The sequence below is a fragment of the Gorilla gorilla genome, chromosome 8 (assembly GCF_029281585.2).
Source record: "Gorilla gorilla gorilla isolate KB3781 chromosome 8, NHGRI_mGorGor1-v2.1_pri, whole genome shotgun sequence".
Classification (NCBI taxonomy): Eukaryota; Metazoa; Chordata; class Mammalia; order Primates; family Hominidae; genus Gorilla; species Gorilla gorilla.
Genome location: NC_073232.2, coordinates 110874266 through 110901834, shown reverse-complemented (window position 1 = coordinate 110901834; position 27569 = coordinate 110874266). Strand labels below are relative to the sequence as shown.

The window sequence follows — 27569 nt, the reverse complement described above, 5'->3', positions numbered from 1 at the left end:
TTTCTTATTTTTACTGTTTTTTTTCTTTTTTCTTTTTTTAATTCAAAGTGGTAGTGAAAATAAGCTAAAAAATCCAGGCTGTTTTCTCTAGTCTCCCCTCTCTTTCTGTCTCCCTATTCCTCCCTCAGCATGTCCACATGAAACAGTACTCATAGTCCCCAGCCCTGAAATATGAAGGAATGGAACTAGAAGGGTTTCCCTTTATACAACTCTGCCTCTAGCAGGCCCAAGGATTCAGAGCAGCCACTGGCCCTTTACTGAGCAGTTTTCAGGGTACCTGAAAGCCCCCTTGACCACATGCACCCAAGGATTGAAGTCTATTTGGGAACAGAAGAACAGCTGAAAGGCAGCCAACCACTCAGCTCCCTTTACCTTCATTTAAGTAATTTCAGCATTTGTACGTCTTACTCCCCAGACAGTGTATCCCTTAAAATAACCTTCATTGGCACATCATTTCTCACCAGGAACTGTACCCTTTTTCTTTCCAAAGTACTCCAAGTTTCTCTCTTCTAGCACAGGGAGAATCATGTTTACTACAAAAAACCACAGTGTTGAACTATAGCCCTCAGTTTCTTAGAGTTTTACTTTCTAAGGGAATTTTGCAGCTGGTTCCATCTGTTTCTCCTAATTTTTTTCTCTCCTCTTCTGCCCATGCTGATTTCCTTCCCGGACCCAACCAGCACCCAGCTTCAGTGTCTGTACCTCCACTACATGTCACCATCATGCTCTTCTCTGCTCATGGAAGATACAGAGTTCATAAGCCTCCCACGGTGCCCCAAACAGTAAATACTCAGAAAATATTTGTTGGTTTGTACTGACTACTCCTAGAACCTTTAACATTAATAATTTCTAGAAATATTTCCCCAAAAAACATTTCATATAACTGGTTTAGTTTTTGTATCAAAGTTGTTCCTCACTGTGTGTTTTTTGTTCATGTGGCTTGACAGGAATTACCCCTGTGCTGAGAATGGATAAATGAACTACTCTGAATGATAATTATGTTTGTGTGAGTTATCCATGTGCATTTTAAATTCTAAGCTGGCCTTTCCTGCTGCTTAGCATGCATCTGGGCTATTACCTATCACCACAAGTCCTATGTCTGAAGGAAAAACAACCAACTCTGATGTTATTCATTCAAACACAAGCTCATGTGCCTTGGACAAGGAGAGTGGTCTAGGTAATATTTTGGTTTACACCTCTAAGTGCTTACTATATGCCAGACACTACTTCAACTGCTTTATAAATATTATATAATTTAAATATCATAAAATCCTCTAAGGCAGATATGATTCTGATTTTACAGCTGAGAAAATTGAAACACAGACAGGTAATATAACTCATTCAAAGTCATGCAGTAAGTAAATAATAGAACCAGAATTCAAATGCAGGCAATCCATCTCCAGAGTCCATGCCCCTAACTGCTCCTCAATTTTAGATTGTTTCCTTTCAAATCTCCCTGCAAGTCAGAAGAGAATTCTGATTAACTTTTTTATTTTTTATTTTTTAAGAGACTCTCATGCAGGCTGGAGTGCAGTAGTGTGAACATAACTCACTGCCTCCTGCCTCAGTCCCCTGAGTAGCTGGGACTACAGGCACAAGCCACCATGATTGGCTAATTTTTTGTTTTTCTTTTTTGAGACAAGGAATTTAGCTGTGTTGCCCAGGCTGGTCTCAAACTCCTGGCCTCAAGTGATCCTCCTACCTCAGCCTCCCAAGTAGTAGGGCTACAGGCATAACTTTTATTTACACAGAGTCTATGTCCTTGAAGGGTCTTGTAGACACAGTATTTTATAAATCCAACCGTTTTCTGGAATCAAGTCCTCACTTAAAGGAGCTAGAGTTTGAACTCCTTTTGAAAAATAATCATCTCGGCCGGGTGCGGTGGCTCATGCCTGTAATCCCAGCACTTTGAGAGGCTGAGGTGGGTGGATCACGAGGTCAGGAGATTGAGACCGTCCTGGCTAACACGGTGAAACCCCATCTCTACTAAAAATACAAAAAATTAGCTGGGCGTGGTGGTGGGCACCTGTAGTCTCAGCTACTCAGGAGGCTGAAGCAGGAGAATGGCATGAACCCAGGAGGGGGAGCTTGCAAGTGAGCCGAGATTGCGCCAGTGCCCTCCAGCCTGGGCAACAGAGCGAGTGTCTAAATGGTCCCTGTCCAAGTGAGTATGGGCGTGGGTATGAGTGGCCCTGCAATGGAATGGTAACCTGTCCATGGCTGGTTCTCACCTTGCACTCTGAGCCTCTGAGATAGGCTCTGGCTACTCTCAACCCTGAACTGGTATAAGCAGGTTGGAAAATAAATGAATGAATGAATAAAAATTATTGTAAAATAAAAATTTGTAAAATCTACAATAATTATACAAATGTACAATAAACGATGTGGCACTAAAGCACACAGCAGGTCTGTCATATTTGTGATTGTTTTTGAACTTCCTGGTGGTAGGAGGTGCTCCTTTTTGCTTCGCAAACAAATTCCTTGATTTAACCCCCCACCTCCATGACTACCACCACTCACTGATTCACCAAAAATTGGGTAAATAATTTTCTTACTTGTTTTTATTCATCTTTTTTCTTTTTTCTTTTTTTTTTTTTTTTGAGACGGAGTCTCGCTCTGTGGCCCAGGCTGGAGTGCAGTGGTGCGATCTCGGCTCACTGCAAGCTCCTCCTCCCAGGTTCACGCAGTTCTTCCGCCTCAGGCTCCCAATAGCTGGAAATACAGGCACCCGCCACCACACCCAGCTAATTTTGTTTTTGTATTTTTAGTAGAAACGGGGTTTCACCGTGTTAGCCAGGCTGGTCTCTATCTCTTGACCTCGAGATCTGCCCACCTCGGCCTCCCAAAGTGCTGGGATTACAGGTGTGAGCCACCACGCCCGGCCTATTCATGTGTTTTAAATGTGTATATAGATCACACTTATTTCAGTGATTAGTATGAAAAGTTTTGGGGTCTTTATTTAGAAATTCGGTGATGTTTTTGTGACCAGAAATATGTCATAGGAACTTAATTCTTATTAGTATCATTCAGCCTATAGCAACATTGGTTATATTATACGTTCTTTTGCTTAAAGTTGCCGTTTCCAAGGACCCATTGATGACTTTAAGTGAAGACTTATTGTACTTACAGCAAACGTCCTCAAGTGATAAATGTGGAAATACATGATTGTTTCTTTTCTTAATATCGGAATATTATAATGAGCTTGATAACACATAAAATCCTTCTGGTATCCAAATCACCTTGTATGGTAATTGACCTTTAACACTTCTGAGGTTATTGGATTCCATACATAAATTACCTGCTAAGCAAAGCACAATTTTCTTTTTCCTTCTCAGATCAAGGAGAAAACCCCAGGCCTGATATCCTGAGATTTGGCAAATAAGCATGTTGCTCTTCTCTAGATCTTTCATGTTGTAATAGGTTTTCATTATATGTTTTTCCTGATCTCTAAGGTTGTTTTTGCAGTCAGCATATTGCTTCCAATTCTTTGATCAGGTTTTAGTCGCCCTTTATCAGGTCACATGACTTCCTTAAGGAGTAGCAGTTTACTGTAAGCTTGTGCAAGGGCAGGTATGGAATTGCATTAACTTCTTTGTGTTACACACAGTCTCCTGTGAAGCACTTACTCTGTGCCAGGCATTCTGATAGGAAGTAAATACAAAAGTGAATAAAAGTATTCCCTGCCTTCAAAGAGCTAATGGTTCAAGGTTTCTAGGAAATTTCCTGAATTTCTTACTTGGATCGAAAATGGTAGTTCAGAATCCTACCACCAAACCGTAAGAATAATTGGCACTAGTTCCTCTGAATTCATGCATCACCGTAGAAGGACCCACATAAATGTTTATCTGCTAGTTCTGTGCTCCTTTTCACTAACTCTCAGGATCCTCCTGTGATTGGCCTAGTGTATGTGTCTTTGGCCTTTGACAAGGAAAGATCCTTAACACAATCCTATCAGGTATTATTCCAGCTTACACGTGAGGAAATTGAAGCTCAAAGTGGTTAAGAAATAATAAAACTTTAATTTGTATATCATTTTACAGTTTTTATCATTTTACAATTAAAATGATATACAAATAACTGTATCATGATACAGTTTCATTATATATATATGATCTCATAGCAGCTGCAGGGCTCTTTACATAAGTCAGATCAGACCACTTTCTTGGTTAAATCCCTCCAGTAGCTTTCCGTCACACTCAGAATAAAAATAGTCCTTTCTTCTCTGACCTCATTTTTAAATATTTCACTCCCTTACTTTCTACACTCCAGATAGTCTTCTTTTGGTTCCAAAAACAGCAGACCTATTTCCACCTGAGGTCCTTTTTCTGTGCTGTTCTTCTAGATCCATTAAGAGGCTGGCTGCTTCACTCAGTTCTCAGTTCAGATACCACCTTCCACATGAGCCTCCTCTGACCGCTATCTAAAGTACTGACCTTACCCTCCTGTCAAATTGCTCTCTACCGTGTTACTCTGTTTTGTTTTCTTCCATCACTTATTATTATCTAAATTTCTTTTATTTGTTTACTTGTTTATTATTATTCTCCTTCCCTTGACTAAAATGTAAGACAACAAGAACAAAGACTTGTTATGCTTCATTGTTATAGACCCACCACTAGAACTCTGCTTGGCATATAGTAGGTGCTCAATAAATATTTGTTGAATGAATTAGTTAATGCCCTTGATAATGCATTAATGTTTTAGATGGGAAATCCTTAGCCCTTTCTAGCCTCATGTTTATATATTCTCCCTAGGCAATTTCGTTTACTCCTGTGGATTTTTCTACCTTTCTCAGCGTTTTCCTCCAGCCCAGATCTTTGTTTCTGAGATGACCAACTCTGAGCTGTGTTTGACTTTTTTTTTCATTTCCCATACTTGTTGTTTTAAATTTCAGAATCAAAGATACTCTAGACCTTTGGGTGATAACCAAGGGAATCTACATTAGCATTATAAAATACTAACACATTTTAACATTTATATTTAAAAGGAACTTAGAGTTCATCTACTACAAATTCATGACTTTAAATGTGGATGAAGATATTGAAGTCCAAGATAATAACTGCTACAGGTGTCACAACTAGCATGTAGCATAACACAGAATTTCCAGGGTACATTGTTGTTTCCACATTATGGTTATTTGCCTACTTAGACCATACCTCTCCTTTTGTTAATGTGTTCTTTTACACGTGTTTATTTACTGAGATATAATTCACATAGCATAAAATTCACCCTTTGAAAGTATGAAATTCAGTGGTTTTTAATATAGTCACAGAATTTTGAAATCATCTCCACAATCTAATTTTAGAACATGTTCATCTCCTCCAAAAGAAACCTCATACTGATTAGCAATCACTCTCCTTTCCCCCTTAAACTTCCTCTTAAACTTCCCCCCATCTTAAACCTCCTCTTCTTCTTCAACCCTAGGAAACCATTAGTCTACTTATTGTCTCTATGAATTTGCCTATTCCGAACATTTCATATAAATAGAACCATATCATATGCGGCCTTCTGTGTCTGGCTTCTTTCACTTAGCTTAATGTTTTCAAGGTTCATTTATGTTAAAGTATTTACCTTTTTGTTTTGTTTAACCAAAGCTCCTTTCTCTAACTGCCTTTAAATCTATCTTTGAGCACAAAATTAAACATTAAATATCCTGCAAGCCAAAGACAAAAAAAAGAAAAACACAAATATATTACTCTGCTCTGGTTACTTATAAAGGAAGTGCATAGTTTATCATGTACACAGATTTTTGTAGCACTATATTTTAAGGGAAATCATAGATGTAGTCCTTTAATCTGGCCATATGGATGTGTCTTTTGATTATTTAAGGCATTTTTCTTACTTTCTTGTTCCTACAATTTCCCTGCTTCCCTTGAGTTGGGCATGAACAGTATTGAAAGGGGTGAGAGGACTACCTAGTGGTATCCTCAAACGACTCTTCTTTTTTTGTGTATAAAAGTGAATTTTTACTTAATCTTTACCAACATGCTATTGACTACCACCGTTAATTCTCAGGATTTTTCTTCCATTTATGATCATAATACTCACTTTAATCTCAAATTTGTGTAATTTTCTTACAACTTTGTTTCTGAAAAGGGTCAGTAACTTTGCCAACCCAAAATATGTTCCAAATAATGCAAATTCTCTAGCAAATGTGGGGAGAGAGGGCAGGGAGCTGTACCTCACTAGAAATGAAAAGAGGAATATGATTGATTGTTGATGTCTATGTACCCATGGGTTTGGCCACATATATTTTTTCTTTTTGAAGGCCCTCAGCTGCAGAGAATTAAATTAACTTAATACTCCTAAACTAACAGCAAACTATTATCATCAGTTCATTAAAGGTCTTGTTTTTGTTTTAATTTTCACCTCTCTCTTATACAATCTTTCCTTATGTGTTTGATATATGTTCTTAAGAGGCATGTGTCATTATAGGGTATTTAGTGTTATTAGGTGCGAATGAGCAATTTTATAAGTAATATTGTGCCATAAATCTCACTCAGTGTGTTTTTTTTTTAATTTACCACTAAACCTTTAAAGACTATCCATGATGTTGGATTTACATTGACTTTATTGTTTTAACTGCTGCATAATATTGTATAGTATATATCCACATTTTATTTTTCCATTCTTCTAGCAGTGGACATCTGCTACAGTGACATAGAAAGAATTCTCATTCTTACCTCTTTAGAGACCTGAGGAAGAATTTCTTTGGTGTGTATGTCTAGGAGAGTAGCTGGGGGGCCATAGGACCTAAATACACTATTTTCTTTATCCAGCCTCATTAGTGCATAGCTGGCATCCTCCCAGTCCCACCTCCTACTCTAGCCATCATTGTAGAGATCAGGGCTGGGCCAGCATGCAGGCTGCAGCCAGCTAGGTGTCAGTGTACTACCTAGTACCTCACTTCTTATTTCCTTCTCTGAGGCAGAGATGAGGAACACTCAGAGAATCTGCTCAGCACTCAGGCCTGCACGTGAAATAGGGATAGAGGGGCAAGGGGTTAATGGTCACAAGGCTACTCATGCTTTCCCTTGTATCCCCTTGGGGGTCAGTTCTGAGACACAGTCTGTAAGGCTCTTACCAAGATCCCTGTGAGACTGAGTTTTTGCCAGCAATGGTTGTCAATTTGAAAATGCATCCTTGTCTTAGTTTTCCCTTCTTCCCTATTTCAGTCCCCCAGTCCCTCATTCCTGCTCCTTGGTATTATTTCTTGAGTGAACTACCTATAAACAAGCCTTTGACTCAGGTTCTGCTTTTAGGGGCTACCCAGTATACAATCTTACTCCTAAGTGCCAATTGCAGTCCCAAGCATCTGCACACTGATCTGAATAGTTTGGTCAGTCTTCACCTTGTGGGTCAGAGACTAGGCCATTTCAAATCTTCAGTGTGCCACCTTTCGACAAGAAGTTTTGCTTCTGCTTGGAAGGCATGCAATTATTCCCTGTGTGGGATGTGTCATTTGTGGGTCAGTGACTTTTCTTTTTACCCTTACTGCAGTTATTTTCAAAATGTGATTACAATATACCTGGACTAGTAATTATAAAATAAATCTCCTACGAGCATTCTCTGTACCTTCTTGTGATTTGTGGCTTTTGGTGCTTGTGTTGCATTCATGGCTTTTAGGTAGTACATGTGTCATAGATGTGCTATAAGAGAGACTGAAAAGCATTGTTTCTCAGTGCTTGTTGATATGGAAACAGAATATGATTTATATTTTTTAGTGGAAAGTACTGCAGTCAGTTTACATCCTAGAGGATGCACTTGTTCTGTCACATTATCACGTGGGTTTACTTAGGGAAAAATGATAATTTCTCTAAGTGGATATGTGTCAATGTTAATGCATTTTGGTTTGTGAATGCCAACTCACTGAACTGGGTGCATCATCATAAAAAAGCACAAATCATGACCCCCTGAAAACAGGAAATCAGATCAACTTCCTTAAGGGAATGTGTGTTTCTTCTCATGTGGGAATAGCTTTTAAAACCTCATTATCCCTTTGTCAGACGAGTAGGTTGCGAAAATTTTCTCCCATTTTATAGGTTGCCTGTTCACTCTGATGGTAGTTTCCTTTGCTGTGCAGAAGCTCTTTAGTTTAATTAGATCCCATTTGTCAATTTTGTCTTTTGTTGCCATTGCTTTTGGTGTTTTGGACATGAAGTCCTTGCCCATGCCTATGTCCTGAATGGTAATGCCTAGGTTTTCTTCTAGGGTTTTTATGGTTTTAGGCCTAACGTTTAAATGTTTAATCCATCTTGAATTGATTTTTGTATAAGGTGTAAGGAGGGGATCCAGTTTCAGCTTTCTCCATATGGCTAGCCAGTTTTCCCAGCACCATTTATTAAATAGGGAATCCTTTCCGCATTTCTTGTTTTTGTCAGGTTTGTCAAAGATCAGATAGTTGTAGGTATGCGGCGTTATTTCTGAGGGCTCTGTTCTGTTCCATTGATCTATATCTCTGTTTTGGTACCAGTACCATGCTGTTTTGGTTACTGTAGCCTTGTAGTATAGTTTGAAGTCAGGTAGTGTGATGCCTCCAGCTTTGTTCTTTTGGCTTAGGACTGACTTGGCGATGCGGGCTCTTTTTTGGTTCCGTATGAACTTTAAAGTAGTTTTTTCCAATTCTGTGAAGAAAGATATTGGTAGCTTGATGGGGATGGCATTGAATCTGTAAATGACCTTGGGCAGTATGGCCATTTTCACGATATTGATTCTTCCTACCCATGAGCATGGAATGTTCTTCCATTTGTTTGTATCCTCTTTTATTTCCTTGAGCAGTGGTTTGTAGTTCTCCTTGAAGAGGTCCTTCACATCCCTTGTAAGTTGGATTCCTAGGTATTTTATTCTCTTTGAAGCAATTGTGAATGGGAGTTCACTCATGATTTGGCTCTCTGTTTGTCTGTTATTGGTGTATAAGAATGCTTGTGATTTTTGTACATTGATTTTGTATCCTGAGACTTTGCTGAAGTTGCCTATCAGCTTAAGGAGATTTTGGGCTGAGACAATGGGGTTTTCTAGATATACAATCATGTCATCTGCAAACAGGGCTAATATCCAGAATCTACAATGAACTCAAACAAATTTACAAGAAAAAAACAAACAACCCCATCAAAAAGTGGGCGAAGGACATGAACAGACACTTCTCAAAAGAAGACATTTATGCAGCCAAAAAAGACATGAAAAAATGCTCATCATCACTAGCCATCAGAGAAATGCAAATCAAAACCACAATGAGGTACCATCTCACACCAGTTAGAATGGCAATCATTAAAAAGTCAGGAAACAACAGGTGCTGGAGAGGATGTGGAGAAATAGGAACACTTTTACACTGTTGGTGGGACTGTAAACTAGTTCAACCATTGTGGAAGTCAGTGTGGCGATTCCTCAGGGATCTAGAACTAGAAATACCATTTGACCCAGCCATCCCATTACTGGGTATATACCCAAAGGACTATAAGTCATGCTGCTACAAAGACACATGCACACGTATGTTTATTGCAGCATTATTCACAATAGCAAAGACTTGGAACCAACCCAAATGTCCAACAATGATAGACTGGATTAAGAAAATGTGGCACATATACACCATGGAATACTATGCAGCCATAAAAAATGATGAGTTCATGTCCTTTGTAGGGACATGGATGAAATTGGAAATCATCATTCTCAGTAAACTATCGCAAGAACAAAAAGCCAAACACCGCATATTCTCACTCATAGGTGGGAATTGAACAATGAGATCACATGGACACAGGAAGGGGAATATCACACTCTGGGGACTGTGGTGGGGTGGGGGGAGGGGGGAGGGATAGCATTGGGAGATATACCTAATGCTAGATGATGAGTTAGTGGGTGCAGCGCACCAGCATGGCACATGTATACATATGTAACTAACCTGCCCAATGTGCACATGTACCCTAAAACTTAAAGTATAATAGAAAAAAAAAGAAAAAAAAAGAAAAAAAAAACCTCATTATCCCCTTCTGCTTTTGTTGTGTAAACAGGTGGTTAATACATACACTCCAGGAAAGAAGATTTGGCTTGAAGGTGTGGTGACCACCTCAGCTGGAGGCACAAACAATCTATCCGATTCCTATGCTGCAGGATTCTTGTGAGTAACACCTGCAAGTTCATGCCCAGGGGCTTTCAGGAGGGAAGGACAGTGAATCTCTGGTGTTGCTGATTATTCTGCCCATCCTAGGGGTGAGGCATGTTTCCCGTTGAAAGTTCATTTCATTCATTCGTGTGTGTCTTAAACCATTCAACAATGATCAACACCTTCTCTAGATATTAAAATGTCAGGCACAGGCATCAGAGCAAAGATTATAGTAATAGTAGTAAGTAATAATTATAGTAATAACAGCTTTATTGAATGTCTAAAGTTCAAAACACAGTGTAAACAACATACATTTTCTAAGCCAATTTTCACTATAGTCTTGGGAGACAGGTAACAATAAGGCATGGTTTTTTCCCTCCAGAAAAAAATATGATTGGTGGAACTGGGATAGGAGATAACTACATTGTAAAGTTGTAGGAGGTAAGTGCCGTAGTAATCACACTTTTAACGATACGGTGCTTACCGCTGTCTGAAGTGCTTTATTTATATTTCATAATTTAACAACCAATGAAATCGATGCTACTGCTTTTATAACAATTTAGTGAAATAGATGCTGTTATTATCCCATTTACGGATGAGAAAACTGAAAGAGGTGAAGTAACTTATCCAAGATCACTCATTTAGTTAGTGGCACAGCTTGGACTCAAACCCAGGCAGTTTGCTCCAGAGTACAGCTTCTTTACCACTGCAGTAGACCACCTGCCTTTCTTCCTCACATGGTCTGTCTACAAAAGAAAAATGACAGACATGCAAAGGAATGAAGAATTTCTGTGACTGGGAGTATCAGGGAGGACTTCATGGAGGAAGTGGCATTTGAGTGAAGCATAGTAGGATTACTCTAATTTCTATAGGTGGAAGTCATGGTGATGACAGAGGAGAGCCTTCTAGGCCCAAGGGACATTATGAGCAAAGGCACAGAGGAGCAGAGAATGACTAATGTGACTAAAGCCTTGTTATCTGTGAGGATGCAATGAGGACTGAGAATCAGGAAAGGGTTTACCACCAAATTACAGAAGGTCTTAAAAACTCGGTAGAGGAAGTGAGGCCTTGTTCTATATTCACAGCAAGCCACTGAAGATTGTGAAGGAGAGAGACAGAGAGAGAGAGAAAAAAAATCTGGAGAATCTGACTTGTGTTTTAAAACTTTGACTTTATCAATGGTAGTCACAAGAGTTGGGAAGGAATGGGAAAATGAATTTGAAGGCTACTACAGTCGTCTGGAGAATGACTTAAGCCAGAAGCATAAGGGCCTCTCATTAGCCTGCCAGTGTCATGTGGCAGGGACAAACCCCTCAGGATCACTAAGTAAATGACTTGTTCCTGCTCCAGTACAGTCCTATGGCTTTGGGTTTTTGACTGAGCAATGTCCTCCTAAGAACCATAGCTTTGCCCTCAGCTATGTGTTTTGCTACTAACAGCTGTTCTTAATTATGCAGCTTCCGTTCCCCTGCATAGAGGCAGCTTCTTTAATACATTAATGAAGGACAAATCAGGCCAGTCAAGTGGATTGCCTTTACAGATGGAGTTCTGGCAAACGCAGATGAAGAAAATGATTCAGTGTAATTCATAGTGATACCTTGAGTCTTCCATTTCTGTGTCCTCAGCATCTAACGTTGTGTAGCACAGACAATGTCGGCAAGCATGGTTCAAATGCATGAAGTGGAGTGAGTCACCTTTGATATAGTGTGGTTAAGAATCTTCTTTCAGAAGTACACTCACAGCCAGGCACCGTGGCTCACGCCTGTAATCCCAGCACTTTGGGAGGCCAAAGTAGACAGATCACTTGAGGTCAGGAGTTTGAGACCAGCCTGGCCAACATGGTGAAACCCCATCTTTACTAAACATACAAAACTTAGCCGGGCATGGTGGCATGTGCCTGTAGTCCCAGCTACTTGGGAGGCTGAGGCGGGAGAATTGCTTGAATCTGGGTAGCAGAGGTTGCAGTGAGCTGAGACTGCATTCCAGCCTGGGCAACAGAGCAAGACTCCGTCCCTCCCCCATGCCCCCCCAAAAAAACCCCACAAAAGTACACTCCCACTCTCCACTGGCTTGATATGAGACCTGTTGAAAGAGTGAGAAGCCAGGGTGTCAATGCTGCAGGGATCCCCTTGGAATCAGCAGAGGAATGGCATTTGCTCAGCACTCACTATAGGACGCTGCTGCAGGGCCCAGCAAGCAGCCCAGTTGTACTGAGTGGTTTTGTGAGCATTCTTCCCTTTAGGGAATGATATGAAATGAGAAATACTGCAGACCTTCATGGAGGAAGTTGGAAAAGAGAACTGCCTTTTCATGAGCATCAGCCAAATAGCCATAGATCCCTACAGTCACTTTGCAGAACACAGATCAACATAGTTGTTTATGTTCCGGCTGTAATTCAGATATCCAATGCTTAGTTGACACAGATCTGATGAAAACTAGTTTATTCTGCTCCCGATCTCTCTTACCTCTTTGTCACCCATTTGGTCTCAACTCCACTGACAGCACCCAGCAATGTGCCCTTTGAGTCCAGTTCTCCAAGGGGCATAAATTGCTTCCTGTCGGGGGTGGGGGAGTAGGGGAGCAGTAAAGCATTCTAGGAAGCTGTAGGAGGCTATCAGGAAATTGAAAAGAAGGCATTTTCCAGCCTTTTTGAAATGTTTATATATCACATAACTCTGAGTTCACCAGGACATATACGTGCACGTATGCATAAATTGGGATTCTCTGCTACCGAGTGTTCAAAAGTAGAGTTTCCCAGCTCGGGCTTTGAGATTCTTTGGTGGACCACAAATACTCTTGGTATGCTGCTGTGTCTCAAGCACCTAATAGTGTCTGGTACATAGTAGATATTCACCTTTAGTGGAGTGGAAAATAATGGCAGGGTAGCATCTTTGGTTAGATATACCAGTCATTTCATCAACTGTCTGAAGCTAAGCATAGAATGGGAAGACCATTGCTTTCCCTCTCTCAGGGGTCTTGTTATTATAGGAGGAAGATGAAGATAACTTTCATATTAACCATTCTATTCCTAAAGCCATGGGAAAGCAGTTTTGGTTCTAGCCATTTTTGAATGCTCCAGATCTTGCATGTGCATATAGGGATGTAGGTTTGCAGGGAGAACGCATATTCTTAATTTCTTAAGTATCTTCCTATACACTAGTAAAAACATCAGGTTTATGAATTGATATTTATTTGTTGAGTATATACTCTATGCAGGTCACTAAGCTAAGCTCTGTAGAGGTCAAAAGTAGAAATTTGATATGATTCTTTTAAATGTGTATACACAGGCATTTACATGGTCACACAAGCGTTTTTTAATATCTTCTCAATTCTGAAAACAATGCCTAGCATTTGGCATTGACTAATGTTATTGAATAAATAATGAATGAGTAAACAAGTAGGATCTTTTCACATATAAAAACACCAAGATAGAGCCCTGTATTGACATGAAGATGCTGCTAGATGGAGGGACTCACTTATGTGATTATGTGTTTCTTCATTGTTTTGTTTCTTCCTTCATTTGACAAGCATAGGGATGGAAAGTTGAATAAGACAATTTGCTTTTAAAATACTTGTTAGATATAGACCCTATTGTATTTGTGCCATTTCAATATAGAAAGAACACTACTTAGGAGGCGTTAGCCCACAATTCATGTTATAGTTCTACCACAGGACAGCCTTTGACAAGGTATTTCATAGTATGTCTCAGTGGCTAAAGGAAAAGCTAAACCTGTTATCTTGATTTTATAGGATTACCAAATTAATAAAAATTATGAAGGCAAGTAGCTTGCTTAGCCATGTCATGTTCCAAAAGTAATTTCAATTCCCTGGGTCACAATGTTCCAATTTGAAGAACAACAACAAAAATGATTCTACTATATTACAGTCAGATTTCCCTTTTGATTTAAAACTTTTGTGTTTTGCTTTGCTTTTTGTTTTGTTTTATTTTTATAACTCTAATTGTCAGTAAATATTTGTTAGTTTTTTGAGAATAAAATATAATTGTAAATGTAAAAAACATTTGAATATAGGAATAATATTTATTCACAATATAAAAATTAGCAATGCTCTTTATTCCAGCAAGGAAAAAACTTAATTCTTCAAGTCACGGGTTTGGAGCTCCATATGGTTTCAGATTTAGGAAATCATAACTATGCGTAATTTTCCCCAGTGTGCTGAATGGTGATTCTCAAAGTTCCGAGAATCTAATTTTATCCAGACAGATTTCAAGTCGACAGAGTATTGAGTACCTATGGTGTGCCAGGAATGGTGATGCGTGTTTGGGGTACAAGTTCAGAAATTGTGTCTATGCTTGATGAACTCAGAACTGACAGAGGAAAGGTAGAGAAATAAGTGATTCTTTCTGTGGACTTTCTGAGGGTATGAATAAGAGATCTGGGGAAGTACAGAGGAAGGTACCACTGTTGGCTGGGGCAGCAGAGTTTAGAATAAAATGACACTTGATTTGGAGATTAATATATGAGAAGAAATCTGCCAGATGAAAAAGGGTAGGTTCAAAGAAGAGTAGAAGGGAATTCTAAGCAGAAGTTAAAACATGTATAAGGACTTGGGTAAATGTGAGAAAGCAATGTGTATTTGGGTAGCCAAGAGTAGTTTCATGTGTCTTGGAGCCTGTGGGAAATGGGGTCTAGGGTGAGAGAAGATGGGGAAGAGGTGACAGATAAAGCTGGACACACATATGTTTAGGACAAGTTGTGAAATGCCTTATCTTTCATATAGAGAAGACTGAATCTCAAAGTCACATTTATTCTATGTATTATTACAAGTAGAAGTTTCCCTAAGTTTCAGAATTAGGAAGAGAAAGAGAAGCCCAAATGAATGCATGAATGTGTAAATAATGAAGGCAGAGTCAGCAGTGTTGGAAGAACTAAGAGGGCAGTATTTTTGAAGGATGGCATGCCCTGGAAAATAGGTGTTTGGCATAGTAGGATAGATGATAAGTATGTGAACAGTGCAGGTCCTCCACTGCGAAATATGTGTGATGGTAGCATACTTGAATCCCTGAATAGTTACTTATAGTGCCAAGGAAAATTATTATTGCATTGACTACTGACAGTGATATATGAGGGTTGCTAATGACTAGACTATATTTGCATAGGTCATAGGAATATATGAGTTAGAGTTCTGTTAAAGGTACATGTTCAGGGACAGGGTATAAGCAGGGGAGTTTGAGGGATGGAATGCACAATGTGCACTCTTCTGTAATTGTATGTCCTCTGGCCAGGAGGGATATTAGGCTTACAAATGGCTAGGGTGTTCATTTGTTAGTATTTCAGGAATAAAAAGTTAAGTCATTAACAACAAACTATTTAATGATCAAGCGTGGTTCATTTTACTCCCCTAGACCTCTGTTTCTTTTTCTATCAAATGAAGAGGTTGGATTTGATAATCTCTAAAATATATTACAGCTGTGAACTTAATGCTTAAAATAACCCTTTTTAAAGTACTAGGTAAATTTGGTGACTGGAGATTGGTGTATATGTGTATATAGTAGCCAATCTCTATAGAGCTTGTTGTATGCCATTTAAAAAATATATTGATGTAGCTCTTTTTCTCTGCCTTTTAGATGGTTGAACACTTTAGGAATGCTGGCCAATCAGGGCATTGACGTCGTGATACGGCACTCATTTTTTGACCATGGATACAATCACCTCGTGGACCAGAATTTTAACCCATTACCAGTAAGTGTGGGATAAAGATTCCCAATTCCTTTTCCATATCATTCAGTTCTTTTGATCATGCCTTGTTCCATATTAGGAGAATATTTTTCCTCTTGCTGTTACCAGTTAATTTCATTCATTGAACAGAAACATTCTTGTCTTTGTTCCCTTGATCCATTTTACAGACTTTTGGCTTCAACACACACACACACACACATCTGTTCACTCACTCACTTTTATATATACACATATATATGTATGTGCAGTATGCAATATACATATATTCATTTATATATATTTGTATATTTATTACTATTGTTTTAACAATCCAGACCGGGCACGATGGCTCACGCCTGTAATCTCAGCACTTTGGGAGGCCGAGGCGGGTGGATCACAAGGTCAGGAGATCGAGACCATCCTGGCTAACATGGTGAAACCCCATCTCCACTAAAAATACAAAAAATTAGCTGGGTGTGATGGCGGGCACCTGTGGTCCCAGCTACTTGGGAGGCTGAAGCAGGAGAATGGTGTGAACCCGAGAGGCAGAGCTTGCAGTGAGCCGAGATGGTGCCACTGCACTCCAGCCTGGGCGACTGAGCGAGACTCCATCTCAAAAAAAAAAAAAAAAAAACAATCCTTGTGCAGTTGAGATTCCCCATCTACTTGTGGCCTGTTTGAACTCTGCTTGAGAGTGAATTTTTCCAGATTGTTTTATTTTAATGCTAATAGGAGACATTAGTTAACATCAAATGCAACATGTTGAAAGCAGATGGGGGAGTGTTATCCAAGATCAGACACACTAGGAACCCATCTCTTGAGGAGTGGCTGAAGTGCAATTACAGTTAGATGATGAGCCCCGTGTGACAATGAGGGGATTTACCAACAGCGTCAACTTCTCTAGGAAAGAAAAGGAAAGAGAAAAATAAACTAGAATGGCAAAAGCAGAAATATGGGTTTTTTTGTCTAGTCACCTTATTGGCCAATCAGAGAAATTCCACGGACCAGAAAAGCTACGCTTATCAGAAATATTACACGGGTTATCCTTTATCACAGAAGTCATGGTCATGACAAAAGATCAGACTGCTCTCATCAAGTCATAGAATTTCAGAGCTGGGATCCCTCCTTGAGATGATCCAATTCCACCTCATTTAACTGAGGGACTGCTAGCTAGGGGAGGGGCAAGGAGGTGGGACATGTAGGGCTAGCCCTAGAACCTGTTCCTGTGCCCTGGTTCAGTGCTGTTTCTACAGAACTATTTGTTGCCCTGGGGCCCACAGTAAACAAACCCAAACTGGAACCAGTGAGCATTCCTACCACTTGCCTCTCTCTGCCTATTTCTACCACTCCCTCCATTCCCCAAGCCCTAAGCCAGGAAGCTTCCAAGCCCAGAGCAGAGAACAGCTCAGCACCCACAGCACCAGTTCCACGTCTCAATTACAACCAAGTAATTGTTGTATCACTTGGTGTACATGACTCCGAAAGTCCAATTAAATCACAAAGAATAAAACTAACGAGCATAATTGCTTACATTTGCTGGACTAGTGTACCTCTCCCAAGATACATGTGTGGGAGACTGGGGTGGAGAGGGGTAAAAGAGAGTTTTCAGTATGGAACCATAGAGGATTGTTTTGTTTTGTTTTTGCAGAAATAAAATAATTAGAAAAGTATCTATGAAATGTAAGTACTAAACAAATATAATGGCACACAGAAATAAATATTTTTTGAACATCAGGCACTGGAGAGGACTAGTAATAGATAAGTGAATCAACAAATAAGAGAGCACTGCTTGGGCCCTTCAGGGTACATGTGCAGGAAAGGGTTCTCTGAGAAGGTGACATGTAAGCCAAGAGCCAAGGACAGTAAAGAGCCAGCTATGCAGATTTCACAAAAGAACTTTCCAGGCCTGGGAAGAAACTAACACAAAAGCTCTGAGGCAGGAACAAACTTGGCACGTTTGCGGAAACACAAGAACACTAGGGTGACCGGGGCATGATGAGGAAGGGGGAGAAATTGGAAATGCGGTAGGCAGGAGTCATATCACCTAGGGCTTTGTAAGCTGAAAGAGTTGACTTGTAGATAGTATGAAAAGCCACTGGAAGGCCTAATTAGGGAAGTAACCTGATCTAACTTACATTTTAAACAGATCACCTTGGCATAATTAACGCATCAAATGTTAGTTATAAAAGATGCAGATAATACTTAACAATGTACAGATCACTTTCATAAATGGCATCTACAATGCTCTGAACACTTCCCTCTGTCCTTCTTTTTCCTTTCTTTCCTTTTTTCCTTTATTCTTTTCATCACTCATTCAAATTTCATTCACTCTTCTTGATCATGTACTATGTGCTGATTGCTATTCCTGGCAATAGGCCACTGTGGGGAACCAAAAAGACAAGGTTGCTGAACTCTTGGAGTTTACAATGTAGTGAACTGTACTGAGAAATGGAAAATAAATAAACATAAATCAGAGAATTGCAATTTGTCATAATTGCTCTAAAAAGAACCTGGTGAGATGAATATGACTATTTATACTAATTTTGCTAAAGAGAAACTAAGGTTCTGTGACATTATTGAGTGACTTATCCAAGGTCAGACAAGTAGTAAGAAAACTGGAACTCAGAGTTTTCCAGTTCTAAATTGTGTTTTCTTTTCACTGGACTACACTATTTCTTATGGTAGCCTCTTTGATGTCTTTGCTGTGTCTGAGGCCAACATTGCCTTAGAATTGAGTCTGGAAATGAAAACAGGCATGTTGGGAAATTGGAGAGAAGAAAACAGGCTGGAAAAAGATGGTCTTTGGGTGACTAGACAGGCTTCATTTCCAGAGTTGGACAAACTTGGATTCCATATCAACCCTCTTTGGACCTTTGCATGGCCATGTGTAAGTTAAGGATGTCAGTCCTTATGGCTTTGTCCTCCTCAAATAAGAGTTGCTGTCAGTGACTTTCTTTAAAAGCATGGTACAAAAGACCTCAGTTGATACATGGTGGAGCAGAGCTCATAGAAGTTCATAGGAAGAGAAAACAAGTTCCACTGATTCAGCACAAAGACTCAAACGATCTGGGCAGCTGTATTTCTGGAAACACCAAGCTGTAATAAAGAAACTGTATGTAAAAGCACTTAAAAAGGTAGCAGGCTTTCTTTTTATCTTTCTTTGCACTAATAAATTCTGCACCTTATAAGTAGAGAACTTGGCAGCTGGGAGAGTGTGTCCTAAGTCTCCCCTGGAAGGAATTTACAAGGCTAGACCAGAACACCAATCTGACACACATTGCCAGCAGGCCCCTGGAATGTGTAATGGAGACAGACCTGGGAATCGTACTGGTTGCCACTTCAGAGAGTTGTGCAACTGATAACTAAACACTGCCAATAAAAACTTGTGGATTTTACATTGTGATTAAATCCTCAAGAGAGTTTGTTAAGCGCTTAGGGGATTAGTGAGTTGCATTTTGCCTCCCAAAATCAGTGCTTTTGAATAAATTGAGAAAAGTGAGCATCCTGGCCTTATGGCTCTTCAACCCATATCCCATTTTACCCCTCCCCCTGCCCAGTCAACTTTAATCCCAGTTTGTGGCATTCTAGCCTAGCTCTGGCAGGACCATTTCAACAGCCCCAATCTAAGGTAAGAGAGAATATGAGGATAGCTCTTTAGAAGAGAAACTTGTCCTTAGAAAAGATCATTTTCAAATATACCCCATGTTCTTCATGGTTATTCCTCCAGAAAAGTGCCACCCACCTCCTGCTATGACATTTTCCTTCTCCTGGGAGGAGAATATTTAGTTCAGCCATGCTTCATCACTCGACTCCCACTCCCTTCCCCTGGCCCCCACAACACTGGGAAAGCTGGGACGTGTGAGTCTCCACAGCTGGTCAGTCAGTCACGGGCTCCCTTGGGAGTAGGCGATGTTTGTGCAGAAGAGATCTGCACATTTGGTGGACATAGTCCAGACCCCACCAGTCATGGGCATTTCTCCTCAGAGAGGGTTTTGGAATTTAGCTTGCTGCTTTTTTTAAGAGCTTGATTTACAGAGCTTTCAGGGAAAGGAATGGTGAATTACTAGTTGACATCTTCTTAACTCCCACACCAGGCTGTCTTCACACAATTCAATTCAAAAAGCATGGACACCTCGGTTGTGTCTGGCTTCATGCTTGACATTCTAGGGACATGCACATAAATTCATCTATGGAACTAATAATCTGATATGTGTTTGTGGGACTACAATTTAGTCCTCTATTTGGAATAAAATAAAAAGCTAGATCACATTGGATTGCCTTTTCCACAGTGGGCACAGTGGTATGGACATTTACTGCCAGCATGCTTTTTTGCCTACTTTCCCTGATGAATCATATACATTCATTTCAGCCCAGTGCACACTTATTGAGTGCCTGCTGTGCACATTGTTCTGGAGTATAGTCATTGGTCATGGATTGGAGTACAATTCACTAGTCTATGGTGAGATTGAACCTGTGGTTGCAGTTCCCATAGCAACATGCTCTGAGCCAAGCCATCGCTGTTCAGATGTCATTTGACCATCAGAAGGAAACTCTAACTCTTACTGGTGCCTGCCTAGCACAGTTGATGAGCCTATCACAAGATCCTAGGACAAGATCCTAGATGCTCCATCCTTGTTTCCCTCCAAAGTGTTAGAGACAATGCCCAGTATGCACTGCCAAGCCATGGTGTGGACACAGGGCTTAAATCTCTCCCTGTGTAGAGCAAGGACACCCAGTTACAAACCCATGTTCCATTGATGCTGGATTGATACAAGAACACCACCTGAGGCCAGGCACAATGGCTCACGCCTGTAATCCCAGCACTTTAGGAGGCCAAGGCAGGCGGATCACGAGGTCAGGGGATTGAGACCATCCTGGCTAACATAGTGAAACCCCGTCTCTAGTAAAACTACAGAAAACTAGCCAGGCATGGTGGTGGGCGCCTGTAGTCCTAGCTGCTGGAGAGGCTGAGGCAGGAGAATCACTTGAATCTTGGAGGTTGAGGTTGCAGTGAGCCGAGATCGTGCCACTGCACTCCAGCCTGGGCGACAGAGTGAGACTCTGTCTCAAAAAAAAAAAAAAAGAAGAAGAAGAAGAAGAAGAAGAAGAACACCACCTAATTAGAAGGCATCATAGGAAACAGCAGGAGTCTAGAACTATGGTAAGATTCATGAGTTCTAGTCCTAGCTCTGCCATTAATTAGATGTGTATCTTGGTATTCCAGTTTTCCCATCACTTAAATTGGAATAAAAATGCCACCTCTACCTCCAGAAGTTACTGTTACAATCTTTGAGAAAATTAGGTATAAAAATAGGATTCTCATTTGGTATATATACATACATGTAGAAAATTACAGAAGGGACTACATCTAAATGTTAAAAGTGGTTTTCTTTGGGTGGTAAGATTACAGGCAGTTTTTATTTTCTTACGTGAATTTTTTGTATGTAAAATTGCTGCAATCAGCATTGTTGCTTTTAAGATCTTGAAGGCCTATTTTTCAAAGAAAAAAGAGTATTTCAAAAGGATTGTGTTTAAATAGCTATGCAAATATTCACTTATTATTCATGTTTCACTTATTCATAAACACTTATTGCATTCATGCTATGTGCTAGATACTATGCTAGACACTAGAGACACTTTCCTGCCCTCAAGGAGCTTACAGTAGAGGTAGGGAGATAGACAAGTTAGCAGGGACTATAACAGAAGCCCTATAGTGTATTAGAAGAGGAGTACAGAAGTCATACTGGGTGGAGGACAGGCATGGGGCATCAAGGAAGGCTTTCTGGAGGAAACAAAGCCTGAGCTGAATCTTTAAAAAGGGCCAGTTAGCCATAGGAAGAAGAGTTTGGGGTCTGGGGAGGAGCTTCCAAACAGAAGCAGTAGTATATTTAAGGTACAGAGGCATTAATTTTCCAGTGAGTCATGTTAGATGGATTAGGAAAAATTAAGAAAACTTTTCCCATTGCTGTCCAGTGGCCACACAGGGTGTATGAAAATTAAAGAATTTCAAAGCTACAGACCTGGAGGTGGTAGGGCGGGGGAGGCACAAAACCCAGCCAAACCAGCCTGTGACCTGTTTCTTGGTGAAGCCGCCTTTCTCTTTCTTTTCTTTCCCGTGGGAGCCATCAGGAAGATGAAAGAAGCAGAGTGTACCTGTTTAGGGGTAGCTGTGATGTGAAACCCAATGCTCCCATTAGGGGCCCTGACAAAGACTTCACCATGTGCAGCCTTCCTTTGTGGGAACCTGCGGCTGCTGAGAGAAGGGCATCCTTGGCTGCAGGATCAATCACTGAGACTCAGGCTGGCTCCACGTCAGTGGCCGAAGTGCCTGGGCTGCATGCCCAGGGAACATGACTTGCTTCTTTTCTCCTCTGTGTCTTTAAACCCTGGCTGCTCAAATCAGAGCCTGTGCTCTGCACTATCTGACAGGAAGGCAGTTCTTTTGCCCCTAATGCTTTCACGTAGACGCTCCTCTGATTTTCTACTAGGAGTTCTCCCTTGCTCGTTTATCAGCCTGAGCGGTGTGCACAGGATGTCGGCAACAACACTAGCAGTTGTAACAGCTCACGCCGATGCAAGCACCCTTGGGAAACAGAAAGCGCTCTAGACCTAAAATCAGAAGGTGCAAGCTCAAAATGCACACCACAATTTTCTAGTTACATGAGTCTTCATTTCTTCCTCTGTGAAATGGGGCTAACTGTGCTGGTGTTAGAGACAGGGAAGTATTTGAATGTACTGCTTAAAAGTATTGGCTTTAGAATCTGACTGACCTGAGTTTCAAAACCAGCTCTACCACTTATTAGCTGTATGTCCTTGGATTTATAAGCATCAATAAACATCAATTTCCTCTCATAAAATGGAGACAATAATAGTGTCTACCTCAGAGGGTTGTTGGAAAGATTAAACGAGCCAATGCATATGTATCTTTTACCACATAGTAAATACTCAATAAATGTTAATCACTATTATTATTTATAAAGTCACTTTGTTAAAATTCTGTCACAATAATTATCATTAATAACCTGAATATAACTGTGGTAAGATAATAAACATCTGTTATCAAATATATATTTGATATGTATTTGATATATATTTGATGCATTTGATACCTAGTATACATTTGATATGTAGTTGACATACATTTGATATTTAGATATCTGGAAATCAATTCAAGCAATGATGACTAAAGGATGAAAAGTAGATTTTTTGGTAAAAGTAATTTAACTTTTTATAATTTTCTAGCAACTTAACTAGAAAATGAGAAGAACAAAAAAGGAAAACTATGATTCCTTCACTTGAGAGGAATTGACTGCAAAGGTTAAAGACAAACTAAAAATTACATTTTATTTCACTCTGGAGAAGATGCTGGCAACCTTTCCCAGTGAAGGCAATTAAGGCAGTAACCAGGCTGCAATACTAGCCCCAACACCTTCATTTGGTATTTATAAATGGCCCAATAAGCCCTGGAAACCATGATATGTCACATCAAGGCGCTAATGACAGCACATTATGTGAATCACTGAGAAGCAGCAATTGAAAATCCCACTCTGCCATCAGCCATTTATATTGTTCCCAGATTGCAATACTGAGGGATTACAGCTACAGCAAATTATGTGGCCTCCTAAATAAATTACGGAGAAGCAGCAATTATAGTCTTGCTGCACTTGAGTTTAGGAACATGATTTGCCATCCTTGAAGCAACGTGCAGACGGTGAGGAGCAAGGTCAGCTCTGGAATGAGAAGAACTGCACTCACCTAACCTCATCAGCTCACTGAAAACACTAAACAATTATCTAAAAATGACTTGAGAAGAAAGAGAGGGAGGGAGAGAGGGAGGGAGGGAGAGAGGGAGGGAGGGAGAGAGAGAGGGAGGGAGGGAGGGAGAGAGGGAGGGAGGGAGAGAGGGAGGGAGGGAGAGAGAGAGGGAGGGAGGGAGGGAGAGAGGGAGAGAGGGAGGGAGGGAGAAAGAAAGGAAAGAAGGAAGAGGAAAAAAAGAAATGTCCTTTGGTAGGTTGGAAGGCACTTTTGTGAATGCCACAATATGACAAATTTAAGAATATTTCATCTTAAAGACTATATTTGCAAACATTAAGGGCACAACGATGTCTGGTTGTGACCTGTAGGAACCAAAAAATAAGCCGCTGATAGAACCAAGATAATATGTTATTTTTTTTCTAACTCAATTATGGTTTTGTGCTTGTTTAAATAAAAGCAAAAGTCTTTATTAAAAAATAGAGCAAATAAAAATAAATTCTGCTTTTTAATTCTTATTTAAATGTACTACACTATAACATTTTTTTTAAAAAATCTGTCAGTCATTAGATACCTCACTTACTAACTTTCAACTATTATCAATCTCTGCTTATTTCATCCTTGATTTGGTTTTAAGCATTGAAAGGATTCAATAGAACACACCATTTTTATTTACTCTAAATTTGATGGCAGAAGACCTGCCTTCTATTCTAAAATTCACCCTCGTCTTGTTGTCACAATCCTTATAGCCTTTCTTTGTTAGAGCAGTGGTTCTCAAGCCTGGCTGAACATTATAGTCACCTCGGGAGCTTCTTAAAAATACCTGTGCTTAGGCACCAACCCCAGAGATTCCTGTTCAAGTTGATCCATAGAGGATCCCAGGTGTTGATATTTTTTTAAAGTCCAAGTGATTCTAATGTGAAGCCAGAATTGAGAACTGTATTAGAGGTTTACGTTGCCCTGATTAAATTAACTACCTTTTTATTTTTCTCTACTCCTCTGTACTCAACTCTTGCTTCAATTTTTGAGATATTAACAAAATACTTAGTACTGTCTATCATTCATTCATTTGACAACTATTTATTGAGTACCTAGTATGTGCCAGACACTTCTAGATTCTGATGAAATGGAGGTGAAGGGGAAAGACAAGATCCCTGTCCTCATTGGAGGTTACAGTCTAGAAGGGGAGACTAAAAATAAACAAGTAAACTAACAATTAATTACAAAATTCCGAATGCTGTGTAGGAAGCAGTTGCTAAGTTGAATAATGAGGAGGGGAGGCTTCTTTAGAAAGTGTGGCTAAGGAGGTCTTCACTGAAGAGGCAGCCATTAGAGAGGCGGTGGAAGAGCAGAGCATCGCTCAACAGGAACAGCATCTGCAAAGGCTGCAGTGGGGGAAAGACTCTCAGTCACACATCAGAGGTCACACAGTGTCTCTAAGACCAACCTGAGGTGTATGGTCCACCCACAGCCAGGCACAGAGGCAGGCAGCACTGCTCAGCAAAGTTTAGCTCAAGCTCCCTGCACCTGATGCTCTATCCTGCCCTTGCCACCAGCACTTGGCAAACTTCATTGCTTCCTGTTTATTGCCCTTCATACAAATAATAGCGGTGTATCTCACTGCCTGGCCCTTTATCTGGGATCCCCGACTGAACTTAGTGCCTAGAGTTTCCCTGTCACTGGCCCAACCATCCCCATTTACACTCTCTGTCACCTGTCATCAGACTCTGAAACGAGAATGGCAGAACATTTGGTGGTTTATTTTGCTATTCCGTTTTTTAATATCTTTACAAATTTCACTGATAATTCTTTTTAATATCTTTGTTCGAGAACCTTATGACATACACTAAAACAAAGCACTGTTTTAGTTTCTGTAGAACATAAAAAATAATGTTAGATTCCTTCTCTCCATGTTTACAATCTGTGTTGGGTGGCATAAAGCCTTGGAGAGAGAGTTAATAGATGATGGATGTGTATGTTAAATTGTCTTGTTCACTCATTATCCCCAGAGCCTAACATAAGGTGCCTTGCATAGGAAGTACTCGATAAATATTTGTGAAAATAAGAGAGGGAGGAAGGGATCCAAACGATCAGTAGACAATAGATTTTTTAGATGTCTGAGGTAGGAGATATTACTACTGGCTGGAAGGGAGGAGCTAAAGGGAAGACTTGGAAAGACTGTGCAACAAGACGTCATTGGCAGATATTTGTAATATTAGTTACCCAAATAATACATGTTCCTGAGAAGGCTCCTTACCCCAGGGCACCACAATGAAGTGACAGCAGGAAGGAAGGAAGGCCTTGGGATAGAAGGCTCACCTACTGGAAGACCAGGAGTTCTGGATCTGATTCCACATTCTGACACCAACTCACTCATTGTACGGCACTGGGCGCTCTGGGTCTGTCTCTAATGTAGAGGTTGAATTGGACAATCTGAGGTTCCCTTCAGCTCTGAAGTTTTCTGATTCATTTCAATATGTTATTTCCATACCACTGTCTTCAGATGGACCTCCCAGCTGAACCTAAATTAATAAAATCTTTTAAAATAAAACTGCACTGCTTCCCTTTGAAACCATTCAGGAAATAAAGCTTTTTTCTTCAAGGCTCCTGTAGCCCTGTTATAGTACATACGACTGTCTTTTGTTATTAGAATTGTTGGGGTCCATCTACTACTAAATTCTCAGTCATTATTGTTTCAATTATTTCTTCGATTCCTTTCTCTTTCTTCTCCTTCTAGTTTGTTACACCTTTTGTAGTTGTCCCACAGTCCTCTGATATGCTGCCCTGTTTTAATCAGTCTTTATTCACTTTGCTGTTCAATTTGGGAGATTTCTATTGATATATCCTCAAATTCAGAGATTATTTCCTCAGCCATGTCCAGTCTACTAATAATCTTATCAAGGGCATTCTTCATTTGTGTTATAGTATTTCTGATCTCTAGCATTTTTTTTTTTTTAGTTCTTTCTTAGGATATCCATCTCTCTGCTTGCATTGCTCATCTGCTTTTGCATACTATTTGCTTTGTCCATTAGAGCCTTTAGCATATTAATAATAGCTGTTTTTAATTCCTGTTCAGATAATTTCAGCATCCCTGCCATGTCTAATGTTTGCTCTGTTTCTTCAAACTGTGTTTTTTCCCTTTAAGTGTGCCTTGTAATTTACCTGGATAGCTGTGATGTATCAGGTAAAAAGAACAATTGTAAATAAGCCTTTAGTAATATGGTGGTAAGGTATGGGGGGAGAGGAAGCATCCTATAGTCCTATGATTAGGTCTCAGACTTTTTGTGAGCCTGTGCCTTTGGACTGTGAACTTCACAAGTGTTTTTCAGTATTTTTCTTCCCCCTTTTGGTGGAACAGGATGGCTAGAGTGGGCTGGAGTTGGTATTTCCCTTCTGCATGGAAGGCTAGAGCTGACTGGAGTTGGGTATTTCCTTTCACTTAGGTCAGTTAGGCTCTGATAATACCCCAACAGGGTATTATTAGGCTATGGTCAACTAGTTTCTCCTGAGGGCAGAACTTGCTAAGAACAGAGGCCAGGCACGGTGGCTCACACCTGTAATCCCAGCACTTTGGGAGGCCAAGGTGGGCAGATCATGAGGTCAGGAGATAGAGACCATCCTGCCCAACATGGTGAAACCTCGTTACTACTAAAATACAAAAAATTAGCCTGGCATGGTGGTGTGTGCCTGTAGTCCCAGCTACTCGGGAGGCTGTGGCAGGAGAATTGCTTGAACCTGGGGGGCGGAGGTTGCACTAAGCCAAGATCGAGCCACTGTACTCCAGCCTGGCGACAGAGCAAGACTCTGTCAAAAAAAAAAAAAAAAAAAACAGAGTGCTCTGGCGTATTTCAAAATAGTTCCTTTCCACTTACCCCTACTGAAAGCATGAAGAATTTTTGCCCAGTATTTGCTGTGAGATCCTGGTTGAGCTCCTGGAGGTAAAACTCACAAAAATGTGGGGGTTTTCCCAATGACTGAGTCCTCCAGGAGTTGCAAACTCTCAAACTTGTCCACACTGAGCCTCCAGCACAGTCACAGTTCAGGTT

The 27569-nt window shown here is 40.3% G+C and overlaps 1 protein-coding gene across 4 annotated transcripts in view; it reads left to right on the top strand.

Moving 5' to 3' along the window:
• Positions 1-27569, top strand: part of HPSE2 (heparanase 2 (inactive)) — an 840195-nt gene that overhangs the window by 665853 nt on the left and 146773 nt on the right. For all 4 annotated transcript variants that reach the window (XM_019034330.3, XM_004049925.4, XM_019034328.3 and 1 more), the window contains 2 exons: positions 10002-10108; positions 15681-15795. In XM_019034330.3, coding sequence (XP_018889875.1) covers positions 10002-10108; positions 15681-15795 — 222 coding nt within the window. The remainder of the gene's footprint in view (positions 1-10001; positions 10109-15680; positions 15796-27569) is intronic.